Here is a 27995-nt window from a genome sequence, read left to right on the forward strand (position 1 = left end):
TTTGGTGTGTATGCCCCATAATACTAATCTTGTTGATCGTAATAATAGCATACGTTTTCTGTAAAATTACGAATCAAAACAATTCACCTGTCGAGTAAAACACAAGCGAAATCGGCATCTCTTTCTAGTTGAATTTTGTCATGAAGCTCTCTCCGTCTAGAAAATGCAACACTGATATTGATCCTCGCTCTTTCTCTCTTCTTGTCCCAAACTCTTCTTGGGTTTGGTTGGCCCGTACGCTTACATTTACGGGAGCTGTCCTTGTCGACAGAACCAGCGGCAGATGGTATACAGTAATTATGTTCCATAAATAAGTAACACAATGCACCATAAAATGTGCAAGAAGTAAATAGGGAACTGCTTGAAGCAAGCCTTCTGCATTTGTCCACGACACTGTTGTCATGTGGTTTCTACGTTAGTAAAGGCGGTCACAAAGGGTAACTAACGTCATTGACAAGTGACTGCACTGCCCTGTGTCACTGTTCAGAATGAGAATTTTCTCATGATTTACAAGTAGTTGAAAACATTAGAGATATTGTTTGTAATCAGTTGGACAAAATATATAACACTAGCCTAGCTGTTTTTTGGATATTTTACTATAAATTTACAAATTGTACCTTTAAGGCTAACTCAATTAAAAAATAAAGCATTAAACAACAACCATATGAAAATGCTTTACAAAAGAAAACTCACCACTTCAGGTTGACTTTGCTCCAGGCCATTCTCTGCAGAATTATTTAAATATTGTCCGGGTAAAACCAATCCTATTGGTTATCCAGATAGAAAAGTCAGTTGATATTGCCTAGTATAAACGCGCCATGTTCTAACTAAATGATTATCACGCCGATCACATGTTAATTCCAAGTGGAAATGCAGCCTTACATGCAATCTAGATTGAAATTTTGAACCTGATGCTGCACTTTTTAACGGCTATGAGTATCACGCTTCAGGGACATCATGTTATAAGAATATTATGTACCAGAATTAATGAACAATCTCAAGATGAAGAATGGTAGCTAGCTTTATCCTGGTAATTTATTTTTGTTTTGTTTTTTAGATTGCTGAAACTTTTGCACATTGGGAGGCATTTTGACCCAGATGGTGTTTTCAATGTTTTGCGAACCCTTGTAAAACTACCTTAAATCAGTTAAATCCAGCTTAACCTGCAATTTTAGCAGAGACATAAGTCCCTTTACATTGATGACAATCTTCATGGGTAATGTGTGCCTTTCGTGTTGCTGTAAAGTGAAAGTGAAATAAAATACTATAAACTAGGTGAATGTTTATTTCTTTTTTGCAAGTTGTGATAGCTTCCTCCTCTGTTCAGACTCCTCTGTTATACACATTTCTTAAAGGAATCCCTTGTGGATAATGATATTGTTTAAAATTCATGGGCCTTTTTACAACTTGATTACTCTAAAAAAGGCTACGGGCTGGTACACATTACCCTGTCAGAATTGTATTTCCTTTTCAAGATGAGTAAAGGGCCAGTCAAGACCATTTTATTTCCACATTGATAAAATGATAAAACATAATAATTTCCAGTGCTGGGACTGCGAGTAGGGTAACTAATGGCACAATCCAACAATAACTTGCTGATTTGTCACAAAGGTAACATCTCTGTTGATTTTAAATGATTATTCTAGATACTCCATTAAGGTTACTTCAGCTTGCCATGCCAGCTTTCAATATTTGCATAAATAGACTGCAATAAAATCAGTTTCTGGCAATTCAGGCATCAAGACCTAAATCTGTGTCAAACTGATGTTGTTTCATTAGCTTTAGAGACATCTGTAAAAGCTTGGGACTCATGCAAGCAGAGCGGTTAAATGTTTTTAGTTTTGTGCTTACAAGCACTAAATTTGTTCAAATTTAAATATATAGAATAGCAGACATCATACCATTCATACACTGCAGCTTGACCTATGCACTGAATCCTATTTTAACCCATTTACTGATGATGCCTCGATAAATGGGCATGCGGCTCTGTAGAGATTTACTAATACTTTTTGTACTTTTCCGCCTACGGCATACAACCAACTACACACTTTGAACTAAGATAGCTTCTTTACTTTAAACTAAAATATATATTTAGTTTATATAAGAAGGAAAAAAGCAATGCATACATAAACAACATTTTTTATTTCAATAAGCGGTCAAAGTGATAGATAAGAACATTTATGAACTTGTTGATGTCCTCCGTCTGTAGGTCTTCCACCCCTGGCTGTAAAAAAAATAAAATAAAATAAATAAAGGATGAATATATTAACCTCTACAAAACATGTTACAGAAAATGCATATAAAGGGAAGAATCTGACTGGTTGGATGGTTGCTTTATTGATTGAATGATTGAGAAACTAGCTCTTCAAACTATTGGCAAGAATTTATGTTCATACCCTTTTCTCCTCCATTGGCAGTAGTGTTGTGTTCTAGGGCCTTGTTTATAAAATTTTGCCCAGAATCCATCCTAAATTTGATCTCTCAAATATGATGTGATTCATAGACTGATCGTACGCACAGAAGACGCCCATGCGCCTCTCTTTCAGATGTGAAATCTATGAATCGCAATTGATCTTGAACTCGCTCGCAACTGAATGGTTTCAGCTTTATGCCTTGTAAACAACTTCTAATTGATGTCATTAACATAGACAATATCACCAGTCGTCGTCCAAATACTTTCATTTAGAACAGCGAGCTGCAGGAACAGCGTACATTTTCAAAAACCTGAAGTAGTCTGACAAGAAAAAGCGTGTACATCTGCTCAGACCCTGATGTGATGCCAAACACTTTTTCACGTCAAAGACACTTATCACAAATATGAGAGTTGGCTTGGATTTAAGCGTACGCACACTTTAAGAGCAAACCAGTGTGTACACGCACTTTATAAATGAGGCCCCTAGTGTCTAAAAGTGTCACCACTGACAATACATCCATATTTTTATCCTCAGTTTGAATGTATATCATGTTATTTATTTTGATGACATAATCATCAAGTGTCCCAAATTAGAGTGAACACATGCCAAGGAAAAGATGGAAACATTCCACTTCAGATCACTGTGAGCATATATTACACCACTAACTTCATCTGGTGAATATTACATATATATTTGTCTTAATCCATTTGGCGAATATAACAAAAAATCTGCCTCTGGTGTAGTTAGGGGTTGTTTACTTTTTTTTTTTTTTTTTTTTTTTTTTAGTTTGAGGGTATGCGCAGAAGTTTTTATTTTATTTTATTTTTTTAAACAAACTGCACCTGTGAGTTCATATATTTTGGACTCCTGTATCACCAGATATTGTTTTTTCCCAACTATAGTTAATAGTATAGGTAATAGTCCAATATCCATACGTCTATAATCCTTTATAACACAAGGTTACCTAAAGAAGCTAGTTGAAAAGGCTGTGTAATTCCATCGCCTCTTTGGCCATCTCCTCTTCTGATCTCCATTTGGAAGGAACATCCTCATTTTCCCGATCATGTTTCTGGAGCTGAAAAAACAACAACATAAAAAATGTTTATGCCCCATAGTTATAACAGTGCTTGTCAGGCAGCACTGTTTTCATATTCCTCCAACATTCAGGTCAGTGTCCGTGGTGAACCTCTGACCCCAAGTATTCAACATTCGGCAAAGTTCTCATTAAGAGTATCTTAAGTTATTATTTCCATGTTAGGTTTTATTATATCAATGTTGAGTTTCCGTGTTTTATGGGGACTTGCCATACACATAATGATTTTATACTGTACTGTTGCATGTGCATGTGCTAAATGTATATAATACTGCAGAAGGTCTAATGGAAATTTCCAGTGTTTAACATCATGATCTGAGCTCAATTTATTATGTGTATTTCACAAAATTAGTGATATTAATGATATTAATGTACAGAGGTATTCTTATATATCCTAGGAAAAAGTGAGAAACTTCATTACCAACAAACACAATGGTTTAAATCCACAAAATGACACCAAATACATTTGGCTGATCTGAGCCATGAATTTAGAACAGTTTGAAAAGACTCATTTTCCAAGATTTCTAGTAATCAAAAGTGGTCCTGATTGAAGAATCGCCAGGCTCTAAAAGCGTGTTTGATTTTCAAATGGTTTTTGGAGTATAGGGAGATCAAACTGTTCACGACTAACGACTACAGCTCATACCATTTCAGTCCAAATGGAAAACAGTTTGAATGTAATCCACAGCTGCTGACCTCACTTTATTTAAGTCTTATAGTCTTAAATACAAAAGCTCTCAAGCCCACAACACTCCAGTTATGTGAAGAGGTAACAGGCCTTTTAGCTTTGAGCTCTTCATAAGAGCTCTGGAGTGCTTGAGAGTTATTTTTTTCTTTACTCTCTGTTCTCTTTTTGTCCTTTAATATTCCTCAGATAGGAAGGTAGAGAAATACCAAGGGATCAAGGTTTGGCAGATTCGCGTAACTCAGTTAGCCCGTGTTGGATCCCAGTACTACACAATGAGTGCATCTTTTTTTTTTTTTTTTTTTTTTTTTTTTTTTATCACAGCTATTCAAACATCTGCATGTATTCTGATTAAATAATTATATATGCAAGGGACAATGTACAGTCAGCCTGTCATTTTCGCCAAACAAACAACCAGTCCCCTGATTTATTCCAGTCAAGTGTTTAATAAACAAATACATATACTTGTTTCCATGTATTTTATAAATTGAATTATGACAAGACACAACAGATAATTTATTTATTTATTTTTTTGGACAGAAGGTTATGGACAGAAAATTAATAAATTAAATTTGTTAAAAGATGTTATGTTTAAACATGCCAATGTGGCTTTTTCTAAAAAAAAAAAACAACAACACTAATTTGCATATATATATATATATATACAGGGTTTTATCAGTAGTGCCTTGCCTTAAAAAAAAAAAAAAAGGTGAAAGTTATCAGAAAAAAAATGGCTTGTTGGATTCTTACTCATATTAGGTGTGACAGCGCTACAAAAATAGGGGGTTAAAAATGTCTGACATATTGTCACATTGAATTACATGTCATCGTTGTGGATGTTACCATTAAAAGAAAATTTGCATCTACTAATAAACTATCCCCAGATTACAATTTGGAATAATCTAAACATGTAAAATCTGCATTAGATGTCCGTTGATAGAAAAGATGCATTGGAGAACATTTTTACAATTCTCACAGTTTCGTCTAAAGACATTTGAAAATCTCAAGTAGTACCCTGTGAGAAAAAAGCAAACAAACCCCCCCCCCCCATATCATTGTTGTATATGGTTAAGCTGCCATAGGCCTTGTTTGAGAATACAAACAAAGCAGAGTGTGTCAGAGTCACTTATCATCTGGATGCTCTCTGCTTGTCTGCATTTGTTCTCCATCTTAAAGACAAACAGAGTGCGAGCTAAGAAGTCGATTTTTTTTTTTTCATCAAACGACATCACAGCTCCCTGCGGTTGCCCTTGAGGTTATCTCAGTCCGTCCATAAGATGAACTTTGGGGTGGAGAAGCGTTTCGGATGGGGGAGGGATGTACTTTCCTATTTGTTTTCAGAGCTTGTAAAGCTAAACGGAAAAGCGTTTCTCGGATCGGAGTGATTCAGAGCGACACTTCAAGAGTAGATGCTTGTCAGTATCACATTTTTGCCGAGAGCAGAGAACAGAGGGGAGGGAAGTTCCTGGAAAAGAGCACAGCTGCTGTGAGCAGGAAATTCAGACTAGATCATGTAACACATGTAAGGATCAGTAAAGAAGTACATTTGTTTCACAAATAGCATTACTTTGCAACATTTAACACCACTGGCTTACAATCCAACTTCATTTACAAACATATATACATATAGTGTGAGATGAGCTCTTTCTTAGCATACCAATGTGGTAAAAAAAGCAAAAAACTGAAACCTGGTTTAATGTGGTAATATAGGATTAGGTTATATATCATTTATGTGTATGAATTAACCACAAACAATAACATAGTTATAGTTTTACATTTATATTTTATATAACTATATATATATATATATATATATATATATATATATATATATATAACTATATATATATAACTATATATATATATATATATATATATATATATATATATATATATATATATAGTATGTAATAAATAATAATAATAATAATAATAATAATAATAATAATAATAATAAATGTAATAACGATAATAATAATAATAATAATAATAATAATAATAATAATAATAATAATAGTAATACGAATCTAGTGTGTTAACTAAAGTTAGATAATTTATAAATTAAACCCTGTTAATATAAAATGAAATGACTAATAACACCACATTATAATATTATTTAGTTTGGATATATGTTTATTTTACATGTACTAATATATAGTTTTATGATGTGTAAAAAAAACATTAATTAATATATTACTAACGGACATGAATGAACAATAAACACTTTTGTAATAATAAATAAACATTAACTTTGATTCACTAATGTTGTAAAAATGCTTGTTATCTATGATATAATTAACTATTGTTAGATAATTGAACATTATTGTTTCAGTTTAATTTGATTTAATATTGAATTGAATTAAATGTATTATTAATGTAATATAATAATAATAATAATAATAAATAATAATAATTAAATTAATGTTTTAAAAAAGTTTGCTAATTCAGTCTATATAATATTAGCTAACTGAACCTAATTGTAAAATATTACTATTTAATTTAATTAGCATTGGGTCAGGGTTAGTAAAGTACACAGAAAGGAAATGACACATTTAAAATAAATAAATAAATAAAATAAAATCATGACTCATATTACACTAATCAGTTTGATATGTACTGCTCCAACATGATCTTGAGCCATTTGATGGGGGCTTGAAACATGGCATAATAGCCCCCAGCTGAAGAAACATGGAGCAGAATTATTCTATCATGTCCAATCTCCACAGGGAGACAGACGCTCAAAAGGCAGCAAATTCCAGGATTGCCATCTTAATCTGTCACATGAGCGGTGTGGATGGATCCTCTACTTTCTGCCACAGCTCTGTGACTCCGCCATCACTGGAGGATCCACTCAAATGTTCGATGACATGCACCACTACATCAGACTAGCAAAAGAGGAATGTTCAGCGGGCATGAAGCTAAGAGCGCAGCTCCGCCATGATACTTACAAATCAGAGCTGGAGTCGCCCCGACTGCCTGGGGACGGACTCTCCAATCACAAATTGCACTATAATACCAGCCTCACCTAACAGTTTTTCCTTAAAATGACACGGCCTATGGCACCAAACACAAATGCAGAATGTTTACAATCACTGAAGACTTGGTGTAGATGGTTGTCAGGGTGTTACCCTAATGTTGCTAATGTGGATTTGGGAGGTTTTCTTGGTATTTATAGTTGTTACGGGCCCAAGTCAAAATAACCCACACTTACGATACGCTCCAAATATATTATATTAGGGATACATTTATGATTTATGCTTTTAAAATGTTTAACATAAACAAGCTGATAACATATGTATATTTAATAAGTAAAATAAAGAAATAAATAGTTCATTATCTATTTGCATTTGTTAAAATTTTTCATTAAAATGATCCTATTTGCAAAATGCATGTATTAAAATGGCTTTGAATCAGCACAAATCTATTGATTGTGAAAATGAATGTATTCAGCCCAAAAAAAAAAAAAAAAAAAAAAAATCTAAAATAATATTTTCGTATTCAATTGGTTAAAATGTATGACATTTAATCAAACTGGATTTATTGATGAAAAACCTGGTTATTGTGTATTTAAAACATTCAATTAGTACTGCTACGGAAATCGTATCTGTTCAATTTGCATGACTAAAAAGTAAACAAGTTTATTACAGTTTATATAAATATATAATATAACATAAATATAGTATTAAAAAAAATATATAAAGTTCATAGGTTTATGTTAAAACTGTGCAATCCAAATGGATGTAAATTTTATATGAAACTCAAAAAGATAAATCCTGTAATTGGGCCTAAATATTTTTTGAATATTTTCCCCATTTATTACCTTCACTGCAAGTCTGTAGGATTTTTCACTATTTTATCGTTCGGCAGATGGAAATTCAATCAAACAAAATCAATACTTCCAAAAGTAACAGCACACCTCTCAAAAGTGATATGATTTGAGGCATCATCCTGTACTTTATTACTTCAAAAACATTCCATATTTCACCTATAAAGCCATTCAAATTAAGATCTTTAATGATATTAATGTGGTGAATATCTCAAAGCAAAGGAATGTCTTTCATCTTTGAAAATGATTTGCCAATTAGCAAAGTCCTTTTTGATCACAAATTCAAATAATGAAAGAATTAGATATGAAAAAAAAAAACTCTTTGAATTGAAGAATGCTGCTTTATTTAATTATCTGATTATTGTGTAAAACAAATTAATAAATATACCACAAACAAAGTTTATTTTATATTGGTGCCATATAAAGTCAATGGCTTCCATCAACTGTTTGGTAATGAGTATTCTTCAAAATAACTTGTTTCATATTCCAAGGCGGAAAGACACACTTATACAGGTTTGGAACAACTTGAGGGTGAGTGAATGATGACAAAATTCTAATTTGTGCCTGAACCATCCCTTTAAAACATCCAGCATATGTTGCTTATCCATAAGCAGCTCTATATGGCAAATCTTCAAGGTCCTTCAGCTTTTCAGCAGACAGAAAACTAAACTGTTCTTCAGACCATGTGAATATCGCGGTTCAATCTTAGCAGGAACCAGTTAGATCTACATGGCTTCACACCAACAGCTGTATAGATGTATAAACAACCACTTTCCCATGTACCCTGAAGACATATGTGAAGCTCTTCAATACAGCGTCCTGTCGAGGGACAAATCCCCCACTACTGTAGTGGCTTTTCTACATACACATGAAGTTTGCCACCTAGTGTAAGAAAGCATATGGCAGATGTTGAGGCTATCCCTTAGGCCCATGCTAATGTATGAATTTATGTGCTCATTAAAAGACACACATTAATGCAGAATGAGGAACATAATGGGTTTTGTGGCCGCTTCTTGACATTTAACACAGCAAAGCAATAAAGGGGGTACATCTTGACTATCTGGCTGGCTCTTGACATCGGGACCTTGAGTCGCATTCAGCAGCTTATGAACGTGACACAGAAGGTCATCGTATAATTACAGCAGAACAAAACGAATTTCAGAGGACAATCTTTTGTTCTCGGTTCAGGAAGAGGAGGAAAATTGAATAACTGATTACACGAAATGTGCTTATCTGTGCACATTTGAGGACATTTGTTATTTTTATTTTTTTTATTTTTTTTTTATTTTTTTTGGGGGGGGGTGGGCGCAGCAAGTCAGGAAGTTATCAACACATTATGCTGAAACAAGAAAATGAACAAAGAAATGTGGTTGGGTGATTGTCAGAAATCATTTGCAGATTGTATTTAATTCTGATATGCAAAACAAACAACACTGTCCATTATACAGTATTTAAATAATGCATTATTATCTATCTAGATCAGCATTCACTATTCACTGTTATTTTTAAAGGGATCATCAAATGCCAAATTTCCACAAGTCTTTAGCTTCTTAATGAAAAGTCTGCAACATAGTTTGGTTACAATTTCTCAATGGTAGTGTAAAAAATACCTTTTTTTTTTATCCCGGCAAAAACTTACGTTTTGTAGCATTTTCCTTTAAATGTTAATGAGCTCTGCTGAGCCCGCCCCTCTCTTCGAGCTGCTCTCAGTTAGACTGTTTACTTTTATCCGCATTGCTTGTGAAACTTGCTAAGTAGCACATTTTTAGGAATGCAATTTGAAAAGATTTAACCATTTAATAGAAAAGAATGCAACGCTCTCGCTCAGCACAGTTATTTTGAGTCTTCGGGACGTGAGTCATGGCCTTCTCAAAATAAATTGCTTTACAGATCTATCCTTTTTGCCGGTCAGAAATGTCCACACAATCATGCTGCAAGTATCAGAGGTTCATCATCTTGTAAATTGTTACCATATAATAAAAAAAAAAAAAACTTTCAGGTCATTACAGTGCCACTGACAAATATTAAAAATGACCTGTAAGTTGTTTTTTTCGCTGTTTGTTCTTTTCATGGGTTGCCAGGGGTAAAGAGCTTGAAGGAGTACGAAGGAGGCAGATATCAAATAAACTAAGTCTTTAAAAAATCCACAAGGGAGAAAAGGAGAAAACAACCTCTTTTCATGATAGAGACAGGACAGACAGTCTGAGGAAAGGCAGGGCTATAAATACTAAACCAATCGATGGACTAATAAGATAATTAATTAACACAGGTGGAAACTAATGAACTAATCGAGCAACAAAGGAAAATTAGGTCAAGGTATGAGGAATAGAAAAACAGAAAATACACGTGACAGACAGTTACTTAATGTTAAAAAGTTCTTCAGAAAAATGACAGCTGAAAAGAAAACTGGGTAGCACTTTATTTTACAATATGTGTACTTCCCAGCCAGGTACATGCATGTAAAATATCATGTACATACAGGCAAATGAGTGGTAACACAAGGTACTTACCTGAAGTGTATGTACATGGTAACAAATAAGACACATGGCTGTACTTAACAGTCGTACATGCATAGTAATTTGTTTGTACATACAGACAAATGTGAGTAATAATCGTCACTTACAGGTAGTCAGCCATAACTGGTAACTAATTAGATACTCTAATGTACTTACTAACGTATACACAAAGACAATATGTAGTAATTAAGGACAAGTGGGTTGAAACAGGCTCGTCCTTAACTAATAGGACATTACTGTACATACTAATGATATGTACATTGTAAATGTGTAGCACCTATGGACAAATGTGCTATTATGTGGTAACAAAACAAGACACATACTATACTTGGTATACATGTTGCAAATATGTAGTACTTACCAACAAGTGTGTGTAATAACGGTCACTTACAGGCAGTGTCAATATATGGTAACTAATAAGATACATTATTACGAATGATAATTCTCAATTTTCTGAAGTAAGAAAGAACCAAAATTTTGTCTTGCAGCTTTGACTGCAGCAAAGAAAATACTAGTTCAACGCTGGAAACCCCCTCATGACCTTTCTGCTAAGCACTGGATTCATTCCTTATTGGAAATACTATACTTGGAACGGTTAGGACTTACCAAGCTTACTGTATACCAGGTAAAGTATGTGTCTTGTTTGTGACCACATAATACCACATCTGTCCATAGGTGCTACATATTAACCATGTACACACCAATAGTATGTACAGTAATGTGTCTTTATTAATTGCCATATATAGATACTGTAAGTCCCTGTTTTTACACACTTGTCTCCAAGTACTAAATATTTACCATGAATAAGTATAGTAAAGTATATAATTAGTTACCATGAACGGGCACTACATGTAAGTGACGATTATTACCCACACTTGTCTGTTATGTACGAACAAATTACCATGCATGTACAACTGTTAAAGGTCTCATTCTTCGTGATCCCATCTTTTAAACTTTAGTTAGTGTGTAATGTTGTTGTTAGAGTATAACTGATATCTGTAAAATTCTAAAGCTCAAAGTTCAATGCCAAGCGAGATATTTTATTTAACAGAATTCGCCTACAAAAAACAACCCGTTTGGACGACATCCCTTTAGTTCCTGCAGTAATGACGTCACTAAAACATTTTTTTGACTAACTTCGGCCCACATGAATACACAAAAAAGGGGGCGTGTTCTTGTTGCGCTCTGACGGAGAAGAAGGAAGAGCTGTGTACCAGGGTACCTGGGGAAGTGCACATACCGTAAAATAAATTGCTACCAAAAACTGTAATGTTACAAGGGCTGAATGAAAGTGAAATGTTTCCTCCTTTGATATGATGTTTCTTTGAAAATATGTAAAAGTGTTTCATAAAGGGAAATGTCAATATGTTGTCAGCAATGAAATGAATTGTGGACCCCTGCACTTGTTAGATGAATGACATGTCATAATTATCAGCACTCAGAGCTCAGAAAAGTGTAGGGCATGAAACGTGCATATATAGTTCATAATTTATCTCAATCTATAATCAACTGAGAAATGTTCAGCTGGCAGGTGAGGTGTGTAATTCATAACCAAGAGACAAAGATAGCATAAGTTAGACAGTTTGTTTTTACCAGACCTTTTTTTTTTTACAAAGCTGACAGCGTCGACAGCTGTAGTGAGCAAAAGCAGGAACATCACAAATGTTTCCTCCTGTTTTTCAGGGACAGTGCGACATTGGACGTTCTTCACAGCCCCCTGGATACCGGCTCTTTCTCATATGGTCACTGCACACTGACATCTCTGACTGCACAGTGCAGCCGCACCGGGACGAGAAGTAAGAAAGAGACATTGTACAGACTTCTGCCACACATTCTGTGTAACTTCCGATGGAAGCTATTTTAATGGCATGTAAATACATTTCAACAGCTGGTGTTGTAATTACCAGGCAGAAGTTATATTCCCCAGATTGTCAGGAAAACGTCCCTTGGTTGAAAACTTGTCAAAGCATATCTGTTTTCTAAGCAATACTGATGAAGCTAGAGAAATGCAGTAATGTAGGCTCATTAAGTAAAATACCAGAAGGAAATAGAGAACTCTGATTTGCTTATTCACACCAGTCACCAGTCATCACTGCAAGCCAAATTCTGAATAGAAACAATAGATTTTGCAGACTTATTCACACCAGACACAAACACTCATCAATCAACACACACACACACACACACACACACACACACACACACACACACACACGCACAAACACAAACACACACACACACACACACACACACACACACACACACACACACTCACATACACATAAAGTACAATGTACTGTATAAATATGAATACATTTTCTATAATGAATTATTTATATATTTATGATTGTGTTTTAGAGTTAATGGGGATACACACACACACACACACACACACACACACACATACATATACATATACATATATAAAATTAAAAAAATAAATAAATCAATAAATACATTTTGTAAAAAATAATTGATTATATATTTAAATATATTTAATACACTTTTAATAACACTTTTTTTAAATATGGAACAGTAAGTCCATAAAGTCCTTGAAATAAAGTAGATTTTCACACACACACACACACACACACACAAACACACACTCTTTAGCATTTGGTGTCAATAGGTCTTAACAGTCATAAAATATTGCTTGCTTACTTTAAAAGAAATCAACTTCAGTAAAGTGACTAAAAATGTAGGTATCTTTATAGAAATACATTCAGACTACTTCCATTAAGTAATTGAACCTCAGGCCATTCATTCAGAATCAGGATGAGTGCTGATTCACTGAGTAGGCCATGAATTAGAAAAAGACCAACTCATTACAGAAAAAAAAAAAAAAAAAATCATCAAATCCACTAAATTGCACTCTGCACATGTTTCACTACTAAAAAATAAAAAAATAATAAATAAATAATAATTTTGAATTCTGAACCAGTTATAGTGTTAGCCTTTGAACACCCCATATTAAAACTGGATCTATCAGGAAGACAAAGTCCTTCTCCAAAGTCAGGTCAGAGAAAGGATATCTCACAATGAGAGAAATTGGACATGATTAACCCAATGTAACCCCATTTTCTTCTCTGCTGACATTGTGTCACAGCACATTGAAAGATCATGACCCGCTCAAGCAGACAGAACATGCCTGTGTTTATCACTGATCCCAGTGGTGAAAACTAACTGAACAGTTCCTCAGATAACTCCTGAGATCAGTGCTGCTACAACAACTTCTTGAATAATGTCACATTTCCCTTGGTCTTTATGTAATTAACTACTATCAATCAATTGTGAATGCATACTAAGTAATCCTTAGAAACTGGAAGACTCATTTAATCCACAATGGTAAATTGTTTTCTAATGCAGTAGTAAGACAACACTGCCTATTGCTTTAGTTAAAAAAATAATAAAAGCCACAAAGTAACCTTCACGAATCAGACAATTCCTTAAAGTCTACTATTGTGTAGTTTCACCTTCTAATGGAGTAGAGACTCAGAGACTGCCTTTCACTTCAATACACAAAAACCTAAAGTAACCTCAAAAAAAAAAAAAAACTTTAAACTCAAATCACTTCATTTCAAACTCAAATCAAACAATTCCTTAAATTAATTATTTATTAAAATAAATTGTAAGAAGCGGCCTGCCATTTACATCTCATTTAATTTAAAAGAAAGTAACCTTCAGAAATCAGAAAATGCATTTTCTGAATATAAAGTCATAAATAACCTTCAAATGACAAGCGCTTCATAACAAATATTGTGTGACTTGTGCATTCTAATGTAGCTGAAAAATTGCTGTCCAACAATTTTGTCATTTAAACTTGAAAATTAGTTAACATATAGTATGATTTGTGTTGCACAAATATGGATAACACAAATTAAGTGCAATCATAAAGTCCCTTACTTAATCCTTAAACCTAACCATAACTGAACTGATCCATGACATATATTACATTTTGTAGGTCATAAATTGTAAAATTACCATCTCATTCAAACAATTACAATAACATTGTCATGTATACAGAATGGTAGGCTGAATATCATGTATCATATCATGATAAACATCATATAGTGTGTGTGTGTATATATATTAGATGTGGGCATAGATATTTTTTTTAATCTAGATTAATCTCACTGTGATCTTGAAATTAATCTAGATTAATCTAGATTAAAATGGCTCATTCGAATTCTGCCGACGGCATTCAGAATATGTGTGTTACTCAAATAAAACTGACAAACAGTAAGTCTTTGAGAAGGGGTTTATCAAGCTAGATGGTGCATTAGAAAAGGGGCTCATCTCCTGTTTCCAAAATGCATCACAAAGTGCTTGAAAAAGCTGTAAACTAATTCCACATTGCACAAGCGGAGACCCGTTGAAGGTTGAAGCAGTGGGACCTGTTTGAAATTGTTTAATTTGTATGTTTGTTTATTTTTATTTATTTGTGCTATTTACACAATGTTTAAGTTTTTTTTTTCAAGTTTCTAGGTGTCAAGGTACAGAAACTAAATAATTAAATGTAAAAAAGCACTGGATAGTCTTCAATGTAAAAATTAAATATACAATCAAACCTACATTTATTCAGACACCTTCAACATTTCTCACATTATTACAGTTTTGCTATATATATAAAAAATATATATCTGGTGTCTGAATAATTTTTGGTTTGACTGTTAAAACTACAAAGAAGTCAAGAGCAGTGAGTGATTTTCTTTCATTTTCTTGGATTAACATAACAGCAGCCAGTAGCTAAATTAGGCGCGGTTACTTTAAGAGGCGATGAACGCATCCAATATAATACACATCCCATTTTTTTCATCAACTGTTTACTTTCACTTAAGAAATAACTGACAGTTTTTTCAAGCATAATTTCCAAGGTGGATATTTTGACATATTTCGTATGTATTTGTCGGCACAAGAGCAAAAATAAGCAAATTCGATGTTCAAGTGATTTGATTGAAACACTTGAAAACGCTTATTTTTAGCGTCTTGACACACCTTTCTCTGCGTGAGCCCTGAAAACCAGAACAACGCAAGTATTGAATCGGCCTCTTTCACATCTTGTTGTTTGTTTCAAACTGCGATTTGTATTTGTTCGTTCCGGTGCAGGAGGGACTTCGAGGAGAACTTCGCAGAAGAAAGCTCGGTTCAGTGTCGCTGTCCGTTAGGCTGGCCTCAGCCAGTCGGTTATATAAAATATCAAGGTGAAAGTCATCATAGCTTGCTTAGTATAGACCCAGCTACAAAACCCAACTTTGGTATAGAATAGATTAACAGCGATATTTTTTTAATCGCCCGATAAGAGTCTCGCGTTAACGCAGCACTTTATATAATATATACTTAATATATACATTATTTATTTGTTGAAATCATATTTTATTGCAAAACAGTTGGGATACAGGCAAGGTTAGGGACAGGTTTGGTGGTATGGTGGTAGGTTTAAGGGTAGGTCAAGGTATTAGGGATGGGATGTCAACAGTGTTATTATAAATGTAATTACAGAAATGTATTACATGGAGGTATTTTATACACACATTTTTCATATATATATATAGTAAATGAAAAACGTGGATAATAAATGCATTGTATCAAATGATTAATTTCAATGTAAGTATACAGTATAACAGTTAAGGCCACCTGATATAAAGTGGGAGCATTTTATTATTATTATTACTTTTTTATGTAGTTGTGAGAGGTTGCCTCTGTCTGAGGCAGATTAACTTTGACGTGGCAGGTTTGAAATGCAGACGGTGCCACATTCAATTACATAGAGTCACGTATGTGGAAGTCTCTGTTCTGAGGGAATGTAACAGGCTCTAAAGAGCTCATCACCGGCAACACAAAACAAACACACCCAAGGACACATCATTAACATTTCACAACAGTTGTTTTTCCTCACTCCTTTATTCTCTCATTATTTCTCCTTCGTTATTCCAAGGTAAACACTGAATAATGATGACAGTGCTGCAGACAATAATCTCTGACAAAAGAGAATTTATGATAGCTTATCTCTGGGAGCCTGAAAAGTTGAGATGACTGTTTGATGAAAAAACCTATTCTCATATGCACCATCAAACAATAAAAACGCATAGTAGACTTTAAAAAAATTAAAAAATAAAATAAAAAGGAGATGATTCAAATACGAGCCAACATTATAAGGAAGTCATGTGATTATAGGAGAGGAAAATATGTGGAACTTTTAATCTTAATTAACGTCCATCAAACAGAATCGCAAAAATCTTTGTTACTAATTCATATCCTTTTCGGGATTCTCCTTTTTGATGAAAGGAAGAGAATCTGGATGATTAAAAACGTCTTGCCATACCAGATGAATAATTGAACTGGCGTGGCCCCTTTGACACAGAGAAACAGATGACTATTATCACAATTTCAGTTACATAAGCATTTCGCCAGCCCCGCAGTGACACTGTGATATCATTGCAACTGCGAAATGGGAGTTGAAAGAAACTCCGTTATGCGGGGGCCGATAATATATTATGATGGTTATTCAGGGCCAAACATGCACACAAAGTGATTGCGGCGCAGTGCTGTGTAAAGGTCTATCTCTGCTTCATGAGTGTGACTTTATTCAAGAGTGTGCCACAGTCAATACTTGTATGTCAGAGAAGTAATTGACCTGAATTGAGGCGAGCGGAGCCTTAAGGCCCCATCAAGATTAATTACATTCTCGCACATGCAAATCAATGCACTGAGTTGGAGGGCTGTTCTGTACGTCTCCAGTCACCTTTGTTTTAGAGAGTAATAATTTACTTTGGGTCTTGAGAAAACTGCTGCATATTGTAATTACGTTTTTCTCAACCCATTTTAGGATCTCTTGGGGGAAAAGTCTGGGAACTAATTAATTACTGCTGCTTGCTAAGGCAATCATCACTATTACTATTGCTCATACTAAAGTCTTATGTGTTACACATGCTATTACTACGCAACAAGACTTTAAAAGAGGTTGAAAACAGGGGCCGGATTCACAAAAATCTTCTTAAGAAATAAATTAAGACATCTACATGACCATCTTAATTTTTTCTCAAGAAGAAAATAACAGCCGTTGTTTGAAGGAATACATGACGCACTGCTAAACTCACACTATTGTCTCCTTGCACTTCCGGTAGATTACCCTAATAATCCTAATAAGCATGCACCATAGACTGTATATTTTTGGCGCAACTTTGACTGGAGCTCAGCTTCACGTTTTTAATGCGGCCTGTTTTTGAACAGTTACCTTTAAAACAGTCTGTCTCAAGCTGCAGCGATACGTTCATAAATTTTTGTGCCGTGTTTTTGCGCTCTCATCTTCCGGTACGTGAGACCACGCTTCTACAGCAAACGCGTCCTGCACATTCATATGCGCTGAATACTGCCAAAGATTATGTATTTATAAGCTCAAATTAATAACACGTTCAATTAAAGCTCCCTATCTGACTCGTTTTAGAGTTGCTAATGAGTTTTGAAGTCAGCAAAAAGCATAGTCACACAAAGGCGAATCATGAGCGATCATGTTTACATTAACAGTCATCGCTGTCCCCTCAGAAAACTCGTGCACATCCCTAGTCCTCCTATGTATTATATGTAGCTTTTGTTGTAATGCTTAAATATAACAATTAATGTGAAATAACCCAATAAATTCATTAAATAATTATTATTGTTTGGGATTTAAGACAAGTCTGGGGCTGTCCTAAATTTAAGAAGTTATTTACGATGATTTTTAAGAAGATTATTTTCAAGAATTTGAATTCTTCTTAGGATTTGTCTTTAGAACAATCTTAAAAAAAAAAAAGATAAGAACATTCTTAAGAAGATTGTTTGGGTAATACAAAATATTCTTATCTTTTTTCTTTAGTTAGAAAATAAGAAGAAATTGGCAGTTAAGAATAATTTTATTCTTAAGAATGTTTTGTGAATCCGTTTGTATTTAAAGAAATTGGTTTAACCAAGATAGAATATCAAAGAGGCTTAGGCTTGCTAAATGTTGGGCCAGCCAGCAACACCCTAGCAACCATTCATAACATCCCAGCAACCCCTGCAGGGGAAAACCAAAGCCTAAGGTGGTTGGTTGGTTTCAGCTGGACTTCCAGGCTGATCATAGCTTGTTTTAGAGGTGTTTTGGTGACTTCCTTAGCTGGTCAGGCTGGTCTTAACAGATCAGGCTGGTAGACCAGCAGATCAGTCAGCTAAAGCTATCTGAACACCAACTTGGCCAGACTGGGAGACCAGCCTAAACCAGCTAAGACCAGCCAATCAGGTTATGACCAGGCTGAAGACCAGCTTAAACCAGCCAACTGTCTTAGAATCTCTCTTGCACTCTCTCTTCAAAATGTGAAAATAATAATAATAATAATAATAATAATAAAATAAATAAATTAAAAGAAGGTAAAAAGAAGCTGATTAGCAAAATATACTAAGTTATCTCCTCAAAATTACTCCCAACACAAACTCCCACAACCATAGCAACTGATTATAAAATGCTGGGAAAGATGTTGAATCAAAATATCAATCGCCAAGTAACACCCTAGCAACCACTCTGAACACTTAACGGTGCTGTATATGATTTTTCAACTTTGGAAAAGCATAAAAAATGCAATAATATGTTTGCAGATGTTCAAGAAACATGCTAAGTTAACGTTCATGTTTCTCCGAAAGAAATGTGTGTACCGTGTCAGAATGTCTGTTTTTGTTTCTGTGTTTAATTCCACCAACTGTAAATTTAACCAATAGGATTTTGTCACCCCAGGTTGCCAGTTGATAGAAAACACAGTTTACAGAATCCAAGGAGATTGCAGATCAAATTAGATCTAAAACCCCCCGGCATTCTACTAAAAAGCTCTGTCACCTAAACACAGAGAAAAATAATAATAATAAAAATAATCAGCTTACAGTGTAAGGCTCACTGCCTTTCATTGTCAATTGCACTTTTTCCTGTTGCATGTGCTCAATCTGGCAACCCACGGATAAACATCCACAGTATCTCCAATATTTTGAACATGGACTGCAATAGCCTTTTCAACCACTAGCTGTCAAAATTATACATTGCACCTTTTACTTAACTGCTTAGTAACATTAGCCTCGAAACTACTTAGTAAACCTAAGCAATAAATGAGCAAATATGAAAAAAATAATAATAAATTGTGAAGCCAGCTTAAACAACAAATGGTGAATTTTATTTCCCACAAATGTGAGAATATAGCTGTTCTGTTAGTATGAAATAACAAGCGTGTTTTAAAACGATTTTGACGTGTGCAGCCAAGGTTTAGGATTAAGTTTGAATTAGAAATCCACAGGCTCTGCGCTGACAAGACAACGAGGCTGAACCTTTATCGGAAAACTGACCTTCCTTTTCATCCGTCCCATTTCTCATTCTTTATTAGCTTTGTTCCTCTCTCGAGTAACCTTTAGCCTTCAGATGCTCTCTCGCCCTCACTCATTTTCTGTTTCTTCTTTTCTTGTGTTAACAGTAATGATTTCCTTCTCACAACACTGTGACGAAGTGCCATTTCCCTTCACAGTAAAGCCACCTATCAGAGGGACTGGATTATACTGACAGACAGCAGTGTACCTCATTTGGCCCCTCAGGGCTGCTTCTCACCACGACTGTTGGTTTTCAGACTTAACACGTCTCATCTCATTATCGGCATCATTGGTTGTTTGCCGATCGCAGGTAATTAAAAGAACATTTGGAATTATAGGGCTGAAACCTCCTTGTCAAAGCAATCAAAAGCACACCAATAGAAAGTGACAGTGTTTTTCTTTCTCTTGACAACTGCTGATGGACAGTGAAATAACTGCAGCCATTTCTCAGAACGTAGAAGAGACAAAAGAACACTTTTAATGAATAGTAATCGTATAGGTTTCTGAAGATTTGAATTATAGCGCACAAATAAAATTAATTACGCTTGTGATTGTATGTTGCGGTGTATTTTATGGTTCTATTGTCAGTCACAGCATGACTGAGAAAGCTCCTTTTGTGTCCCATGGTAAACTGTTTAAAGATACCTGAATAAATGTACTGCTTACACAAATAAAGAAATGTTATAGATTTTAAGATTTTACAACGTGCTCTTAACAACAAATCCTTTAAAATTTGTTGGCAGCAGAAATCACTGAACAGTGACTTTCTGTTTCCCTATTTGGTCATCTTCCTTTTCTTGTTTGGTTAATTGATTAATCCCCACCTGTCTCCATTCACCTGATTTCTCCCTCGTGTTTAAATACCCTGTCTTTTGAGTTCCTCTTTGTCCCTGATCAATGTTGTATCTTAATGTGAGTTAAGTTTATGTATTATTTTGGATGTGCCTTTGTTCATCCACGATCATTAAAAGAACCCCTTTGTATATCATCTTCCTCGTCCGCCTTCCTTACACACCAACAAACCGGTAACAGTTAGTGCCGTGATTTCAATAAGGATTCATTTGTAAGTCTGTAAAGTTGTTCAAATGTAAATATTTCATGTTTTAGATTTTGTCCGTGCATCAATGTTGTACGTTTCAGTGTCTATATGCAAATGCATGTTTGAAAGAAGCACAAATATTCCTAAGATCACATTGGAATTATGGCAGTTTAGAATAAGTTACACCATTGTATGGGAAACACTGGTTAATTAACCGCTTACCGAAGGTCAAAATTACCAATGAACATTGATCTCAAATTCAATTGCGTTAAATGGACTACTTTTGAGATACCTCTATAGTGATTTATAGAAGCTTGAAAGACACAGTCCTCATGCACAATATCATTGAGTAGAGAGAGAGAGAGAGAGAGAGAGAGAGAGAGAGAGAGAGAGAGGACACTGCTTTGGAATGAGCAAAGGGAGTTTTCATTTTTGGGTGAAGTAAATCATAGATTTTTACCTCAAATACAGTGTGTGTGCTGTGCACTGGATGACAGCCAAACCTTCTAAAGTTTAAAGAAAACGTGTGTGTGTGTGTGTGTGTCATCCCTGGACAGGCCCACAGGCTGATGACAGGGTATCTCGGTGGACTAGAGGACAATCTGGTGTGTGTCACAACATCCAGACGCTTTCTTGCCCAACGGAGACTAATTACTCAGTATGACAACATGTCTCCTGCCTTTCTCTCATCTTCCCTTTCTCCCAGAACGCACCGAACACCTCCACTGGACAAAGACTCACAGAAGGAGGGGAAAAGAGTTTAATGACAGCCTGTTTCATTTGTCTCTTCTCTTCAATTTCACTGTCAATTCAACACTGCCAAATTCCTGAGCCTGCGTGACTGTGCAAAATTGAGTGGTTATAAACTGACATCTCCTGAGTGTGAATTCTCATGTAAGAGACAGAAAGAGAAACTTGCAGATACACAACAGAGAATTTTTTAGACTACTCTAATATAATTTTGCGACATTAACTGTAATGCGTTGTTTTATGAATGATAAGACACATTTCTCAAATCAACCTTAAATAAAATGACTGTTTTCATATATATATATATATATATATATATATATATATATATATATATATAATTATTATTATTATTGCAATTTCATTTCACAATAGTACTGTTTTTATTTTATTTTATTTTTTTTACATTTTTTACATAAATTATTTGTGTTTGCCTTGGTCCTTGATGAATGACATTTCAAATATTCCACATTTCTTAAGTATATTAAAAATAAATATTGTATTTGTGACCATGAATTAATTCCTTTTAATTGTATTTCAGTTTAAACTAAAGTGAAATCAATTCAAATTTGATATAAACTCACTTTAACACAAATTCAAAATTCACTTACACAATCCCAATACATGACCAAATCTAACATGTTTCAAACTCATCAGTTAGGTACTGAGCATCATTTAGCAAGTGAATAATCTCTCCACTCAACATCTTCAACATGAATGGAATGTAGATGAAGTCTCTTATGCCAGCGTCGTAAGGGAACAAAATGTTTCCATTAACCTTTCAGCGGCATTTAAAAGGCATGAAAGGACATCGGACGACTCAGTATCCTCAATGACAGACCATATACGAGTCCTGACTGGCAGACGTATCGTTCTCGAGAGCTAATCCAAACAGTCGTGCCCTTGCCAGCTACAAACGAATTACAGAGAATTTGTCTCTAATCGAGCGAAATCCCAAGATTGGCATGAATTACGATGATTATGAGGAAAACTAAGCAGCACTATTAGGAGTGACATTTGAGTTGGGCGTTAATTCTCTAATAACATGCCTGACTAGCCGTTATGATAGTCACCTCAGGATAAACACCAGATGTCCAGACAGATGAGAAACCTTGGGAAGGGATCACAGAATATCCACGGATAGAAGTGCTCTCCCACACACACACAAACACTTTGGATTTAATTGATGCTACAGGAGAGGAGAGCAGATCTTTAAGGGGGGTTTGAGTAGCAACAGAAGGCCTTTAATCACAGCCCTGGAATCGAGACTCAAGAGCCTCAAAAGCTGTCGATAAGAGAGAGAATCGTGGAAACAAACCCTCGGCATTCACTCATGTGAGAAATCAAATTATATCGGACTCCCAGGACATGTATCGGAATGCTAAGGAAGTGAAAAAGCATGGTATTATAGATTATTACGGACCGCGGATACCCCGTGGTGAGAGCTGATATTTGCCGTCAACTTGCCTTGTATAGGTCGTTTGTCCAAATCCCTGAAATATGACCCATCAGAGCGTATACTACAATTGCGCCCCAATCGGCAAAAGGTCGTTTTCATATTAATGTTTTGTACTCTTTTATTTGCCCTCTGGTTTGCGTTTAGTGTAGCTCAGTTAGTAGATTATTGGGTTATACCTTGATATGTAATCATGCTATCATGGGTTCGATCCCAGGGAACAGACGTGCACGAAAATGTATATGCTCAATAAATCATAATTTAGCATTATTTCTGTGAGGGTTAGGTTTAGGGGTGGGGTTCGGTGTGGTCATTCGAACGAATAAGCCACTTACATTAGTAAAATATGTAGGAAATACTGTGAGATCGGTGTAAAACGCCCACACATTGCATTTAAATAAACGTGCGTTTTGATTGGTAATGACGTTATATTATGTTTTATGTTATATTTGTCAATTCATGACGACAGACGAAACGCGATACTGTCATTATTTTTTACTTTAAAACGTAAATATAGGTCGTAATAAATTCTTGCACAAACGACCTATATGGTCGTTTGCAATTTTACAAAGAAGAAAATAAATCTTTTAAACGTAATTTTTTTTTAAAACTTTAAAACGTAAATATAGGTCGTAATAAATGCTTGCACAATTATTATTATTTTGTTGGAGGACAGGCTCTGGAAAACGCTAAACATAAATAGCGAAAATTTATTTGTGGATATTCAGGAGACGTGTTTGCATAAAGATCCTCCATATGGTGTTATAAAAATCAAGTATGCACGATGCAGGAGTTTTCACTCACGGTGCCCACTCAGAATTCCCATCATGCCTTGCAGCGGTAAACATGTAACACTGTGTCGAGTGATGGAGTCAGAAAGGTCATGTGGCAGCACTCGCAATAAACCAGACGGTACCTGCACAGCTCTCACCGGCTACAGCTCATGAATATGAAGGGGACTGACATTTCTAAATTAAACATCATGAGGAAATCTGCCAACAACGCATTCACACGCAATGGGGGACCGTCTGAACACTGCTGTCTGAGTAATTAAGTTGTTATAACAACTTTTCATTGCTAGATTTGGAATTCACGCGCAAATTTACTGCACTGAGAAGTGTGCGCGGTTTGAAAAGAGACTTCTCTAAAAAGTGCATGGGGCCTGCAAGGATTTTTGGGAACATTCTAATGCTTTTGAAGTTATTCTGTTTTGATCATTACCTGTGAGTAACTGGTGAGCACACTAACTTCAGGAAGTGCAAATGAACATTTTAGACTTTGATAAATATCACGTACAAATGATAAAATAAATAAATATAGTATATATATATAAAAAAAACATTCATCTAAACACAAAGAGACAGGTGAATAAAAAAGTGATTAACGACACACTTCAAAAGAGGAAAGAAGATAAAACAACACATAAACTTGTAAAGAACCAGAACTTGTACTTCAAAGAAAAATATTATTCACTCTAAATATATATATGTGTGTGTGTGTGTGTGTGTGTGATTCATCATTCCATGATCATTAGATTTTAACAAACAAACAAATAAATAAATCTTACAAAGAAGAAAATAAACATTTTCCACAAATACTAAAATTGTATCAGTCATTTAAACCCTTACAGTATATTATTCATGGAGCAGGAACAAAACACAATTTCTGTGTACATGAAGCTATACTTTCATAAATCATATTGTGCAATTTAGTGGCACAGTGTAGGTGGAAATTGATTTAAGAATGATTTACTCTTAAATTAGTTTTACTCATTTCGTTCATAAAAAAAGGCCTATTGTTTAAACTAAAACCAGCAGCAGAATTATAAACAAAACCTCTATCTGGTGAACATTGATTTATTCGTTTTACACATAATATCTTCAAAACAACACAACACATGCTCAACAAACATATTTTATCATGGTGATAGCTGCTGCTTTCAGGAGACTCCCTCAGTGCTGATACGCTTCTAGTAATTCTGAATGACTTCCAGGTAATAGGCACAATTAATGAATCAATATTTGATTAATGAAGGTCTGGAGAGTTGTACATCATCCACTCAGACTTGAAGAAGTCCAAAAAGACAGTAAAAATCAAACGCCAATTTCTCTGGGCTCTGGCGTGACTGTTAATTGTGAATAATTGTCCCAGAAGGCTTCTCAAATGTGTGTGTGTGTGTGTGTGTGTTTCTGGTGTGGGTGGTTGGTTGGTGTCAGTCTCAATAAGCCACTTACGTTCTCAAAGCTTATTTCTCTCTGGGGGTGGTTTTAATATTCCTCATTCAATCTTTGCCCTCTGCGCTGAGCACATGAATAATACACTCATATTCTGTTGTTTAAGTTCAGAGAGGCATAAAAAAAATAAAGGTCTGTTTTTATACTTTTTGACTTATTGCGGGGAAATGTTTGTTTGCCAAGATATGACAAACTACAACATGGATCTGAACCTTTCACAGTATCCAGAGATCATAATCAGTGTAAATAAAAACAAATCATTTATTTAACAGTGCCCCCTGATATGCAAGCATTCCAGCATTTCATGTGGATTATGTTAATTATATTCATTTGAGTATAATTAAGATGATAATATATGTTTTGTGTACAGTATAACTTCCTTTTTTTTAGTTTTTGTATATTTTTTCTGTATTGTGTAATGTTTTTTTTATTTATTTTTATTTAGTTAGTTTTAGATATTATCCATTCTTTAATTCACTTGTATTTCCATGTTACTTGTAGTTTTATTTTTGGTACATCAATGTTAAACTTGAAAATGTGAAATATTTTATGGAAACCAGCTTTAATGTGTGTTTTGTACTGCATTGTATTTCACTGCATATATATATATATATATATATATATATATATATATATATATATATATATATATATATATATATATATATATATATATATATATATATATATATATATATGAAACTAGTGTTTATTTTAGTTTGAGTAATGATAAAATCAATAATGCTTTTATGATTTAAATTTTAGTATTCTCTGATATAACCCTGATGTAACTCTGACATATATGCTATTATTATTACTGTTGTTGTATTAAATAATAATAATAATAATAATAATAATAATAATAATAATAATTATTATTATTATTATTTATATTATAATAGAAATAATAATAATAATAATAATAATAATAATAATAATAATAATAATAATAATAATAATTATTATTATTATTATTATTATTATTATTATATTTTATAAATGAAAAAAACAAATTTAATAATAAAATTAGCAATGATAATAATAATAATAATAATAATAATAATAATAATAATAATAATAATAATAATAATAAATAATAATAATACAAATGATTATTATTATTATTATTATTATTATTATTATTATTTCTAATTGTATTTTTGAATTCGTTTTTTTATTTATTTATATATATATATATATATATATATATATATATATATATATATATATATATATATATATATATATATATGCTGTTTCCTTAGCAAGTATCATACTTGCTAAGCGGGCAATTAAGTCATTGACTGACTGGGCAGCAAGGTTTGCGTGTAGCATAAATCATGCAAAACAGTTTTCAACATAAAAACAAATCCAGCATCTGTGATAGCATGAGAGAAGGCTTTGGCTCAAATCTGAGCTGTCAGAATGGCAATGACTACATTTAAGGGATGTTGTTTACTTATTAAGTGTCATTGATTTTCGAGTCACAATCACATACTGCAGGCTATTTGGATTACATCCACTTCATTTATTCTGTCTCTCTCCATCTCCATTCAAGGATTTGTTGTGACCTTGCTCTTTGTATGCGTGTCACTTTTCAGAATCAACGTACCAAACAGACATCGATCTTCAATCTGAAGAACAATGCCCACACAAACAGAACTGTCATTCAAATACAGAAGTGAGTTAACATGCAGTAATGAGCATTTAATGTTTTAACTGTAAGAATATTCTACACAGTACACACATAATTTTTTTTTTTAATTACTTGAATTTGGAACAACCCCCACAAAATTGTCATTTGACTAGTGTTTGTTTGTTTGTTTGTTTGCTTGCATGTTTGCTTGTTTATTAAATTGTTTCTTTCTTTCTTTCTTTAAAAATATTTTTAATTAGAAAATTGACCACAGCAGTGCTTATCATTGAGCAGGCCAAACAAACTTCCAATGGGACATTAATATGAATATTGTTTATCTTTTTGATGTTTGATGTTTGTTTGTTTTAAATTAGCTTTTTAATCAGAAAATATACTTCATTGCAGTGCTTATCATGCAGGGGCTGAACAAAATTGGTACAATGTAATGGCAAGATGAAATTAAGTCATTAATTTGTTCCTTCCTTTCTTCCTAAATCAGGGTGTCCACTCTCTGGAGCTGGATTTGTCATCTAAATTATAAAATGTTACATCTCCATGCAATTTTTTTTATTTCTTTATAACCAATGTACATCTATCAGGAACAAATTGGTTGAGAGCCACTGCTCTATAGTAATAATAACCCACTCACCAAAAAAGAAAAGGTCTTGCCCAGAAATCTATATGCTATCTGCCACTCAGTAGTTTTTTTTTTTTTTTTTTTTAAGAGAGTGAAGTGTATCTAGTAAACCTTAAGGGAGGTTGTGAATCACGTTCCTCCAACCTCAGCCTCTCTCTGAGCTGCAGGATCTCTGCTGGATCTCCACTTGGGATGAAGGCTTTGGTATTGTGCATAGTTCCATCTCAAGGTTTTATGTGAGGAGTTATGGTGTCTCTAAAACATATATCCTCATCCATTTATCAGCTTAGCTATCAGTCTAACAAACCAGGAATCTACAGAAACAGCAAAATGCACACAGCATGTAAATGTG

The 27995-nt window shown here is 34.1% G+C and overlaps 1 protein-coding gene across 2 annotated transcripts in view; it reads right to left on the bottom strand.

Moving 5' to 3' along the window:
• Positions 1-2123: 2123 nt before the first annotated feature.
• The window catches only part of fhit (fragile histidine triad diadenosine triphosphatase), a 281381-nt gene continuing 255509 nt past the window's right edge, over positions 2124-27995 (bottom strand). For both annotated transcript variants that reach the window (XM_052569249.1, XM_052569250.1), the window contains 2 exons: positions 3379-3489; positions 2124-2224 (listed from right to left, as the gene is read on the bottom strand). In XM_052569249.1, the coding sequence (XP_052425209.1) occupies positions 3388-3489 (102 nt within the window). In that variant the 3' untranslated portion in view covers positions 2124-2224; positions 3379-3387. The remainder of the gene's footprint in view (positions 2225-3378; positions 3490-27995) is intronic.

Source organism: Carassius gibelio, chromosome B11 (assembly GCF_023724105.1).
Source record: "Carassius gibelio isolate Cgi1373 ecotype wild population from Czech Republic chromosome B11, carGib1.2-hapl.c, whole genome shotgun sequence".
NCBI lineage: Eukaryota > Metazoa > Chordata > Actinopteri > Cypriniformes > Cyprinidae > Carassius > Carassius gibelio.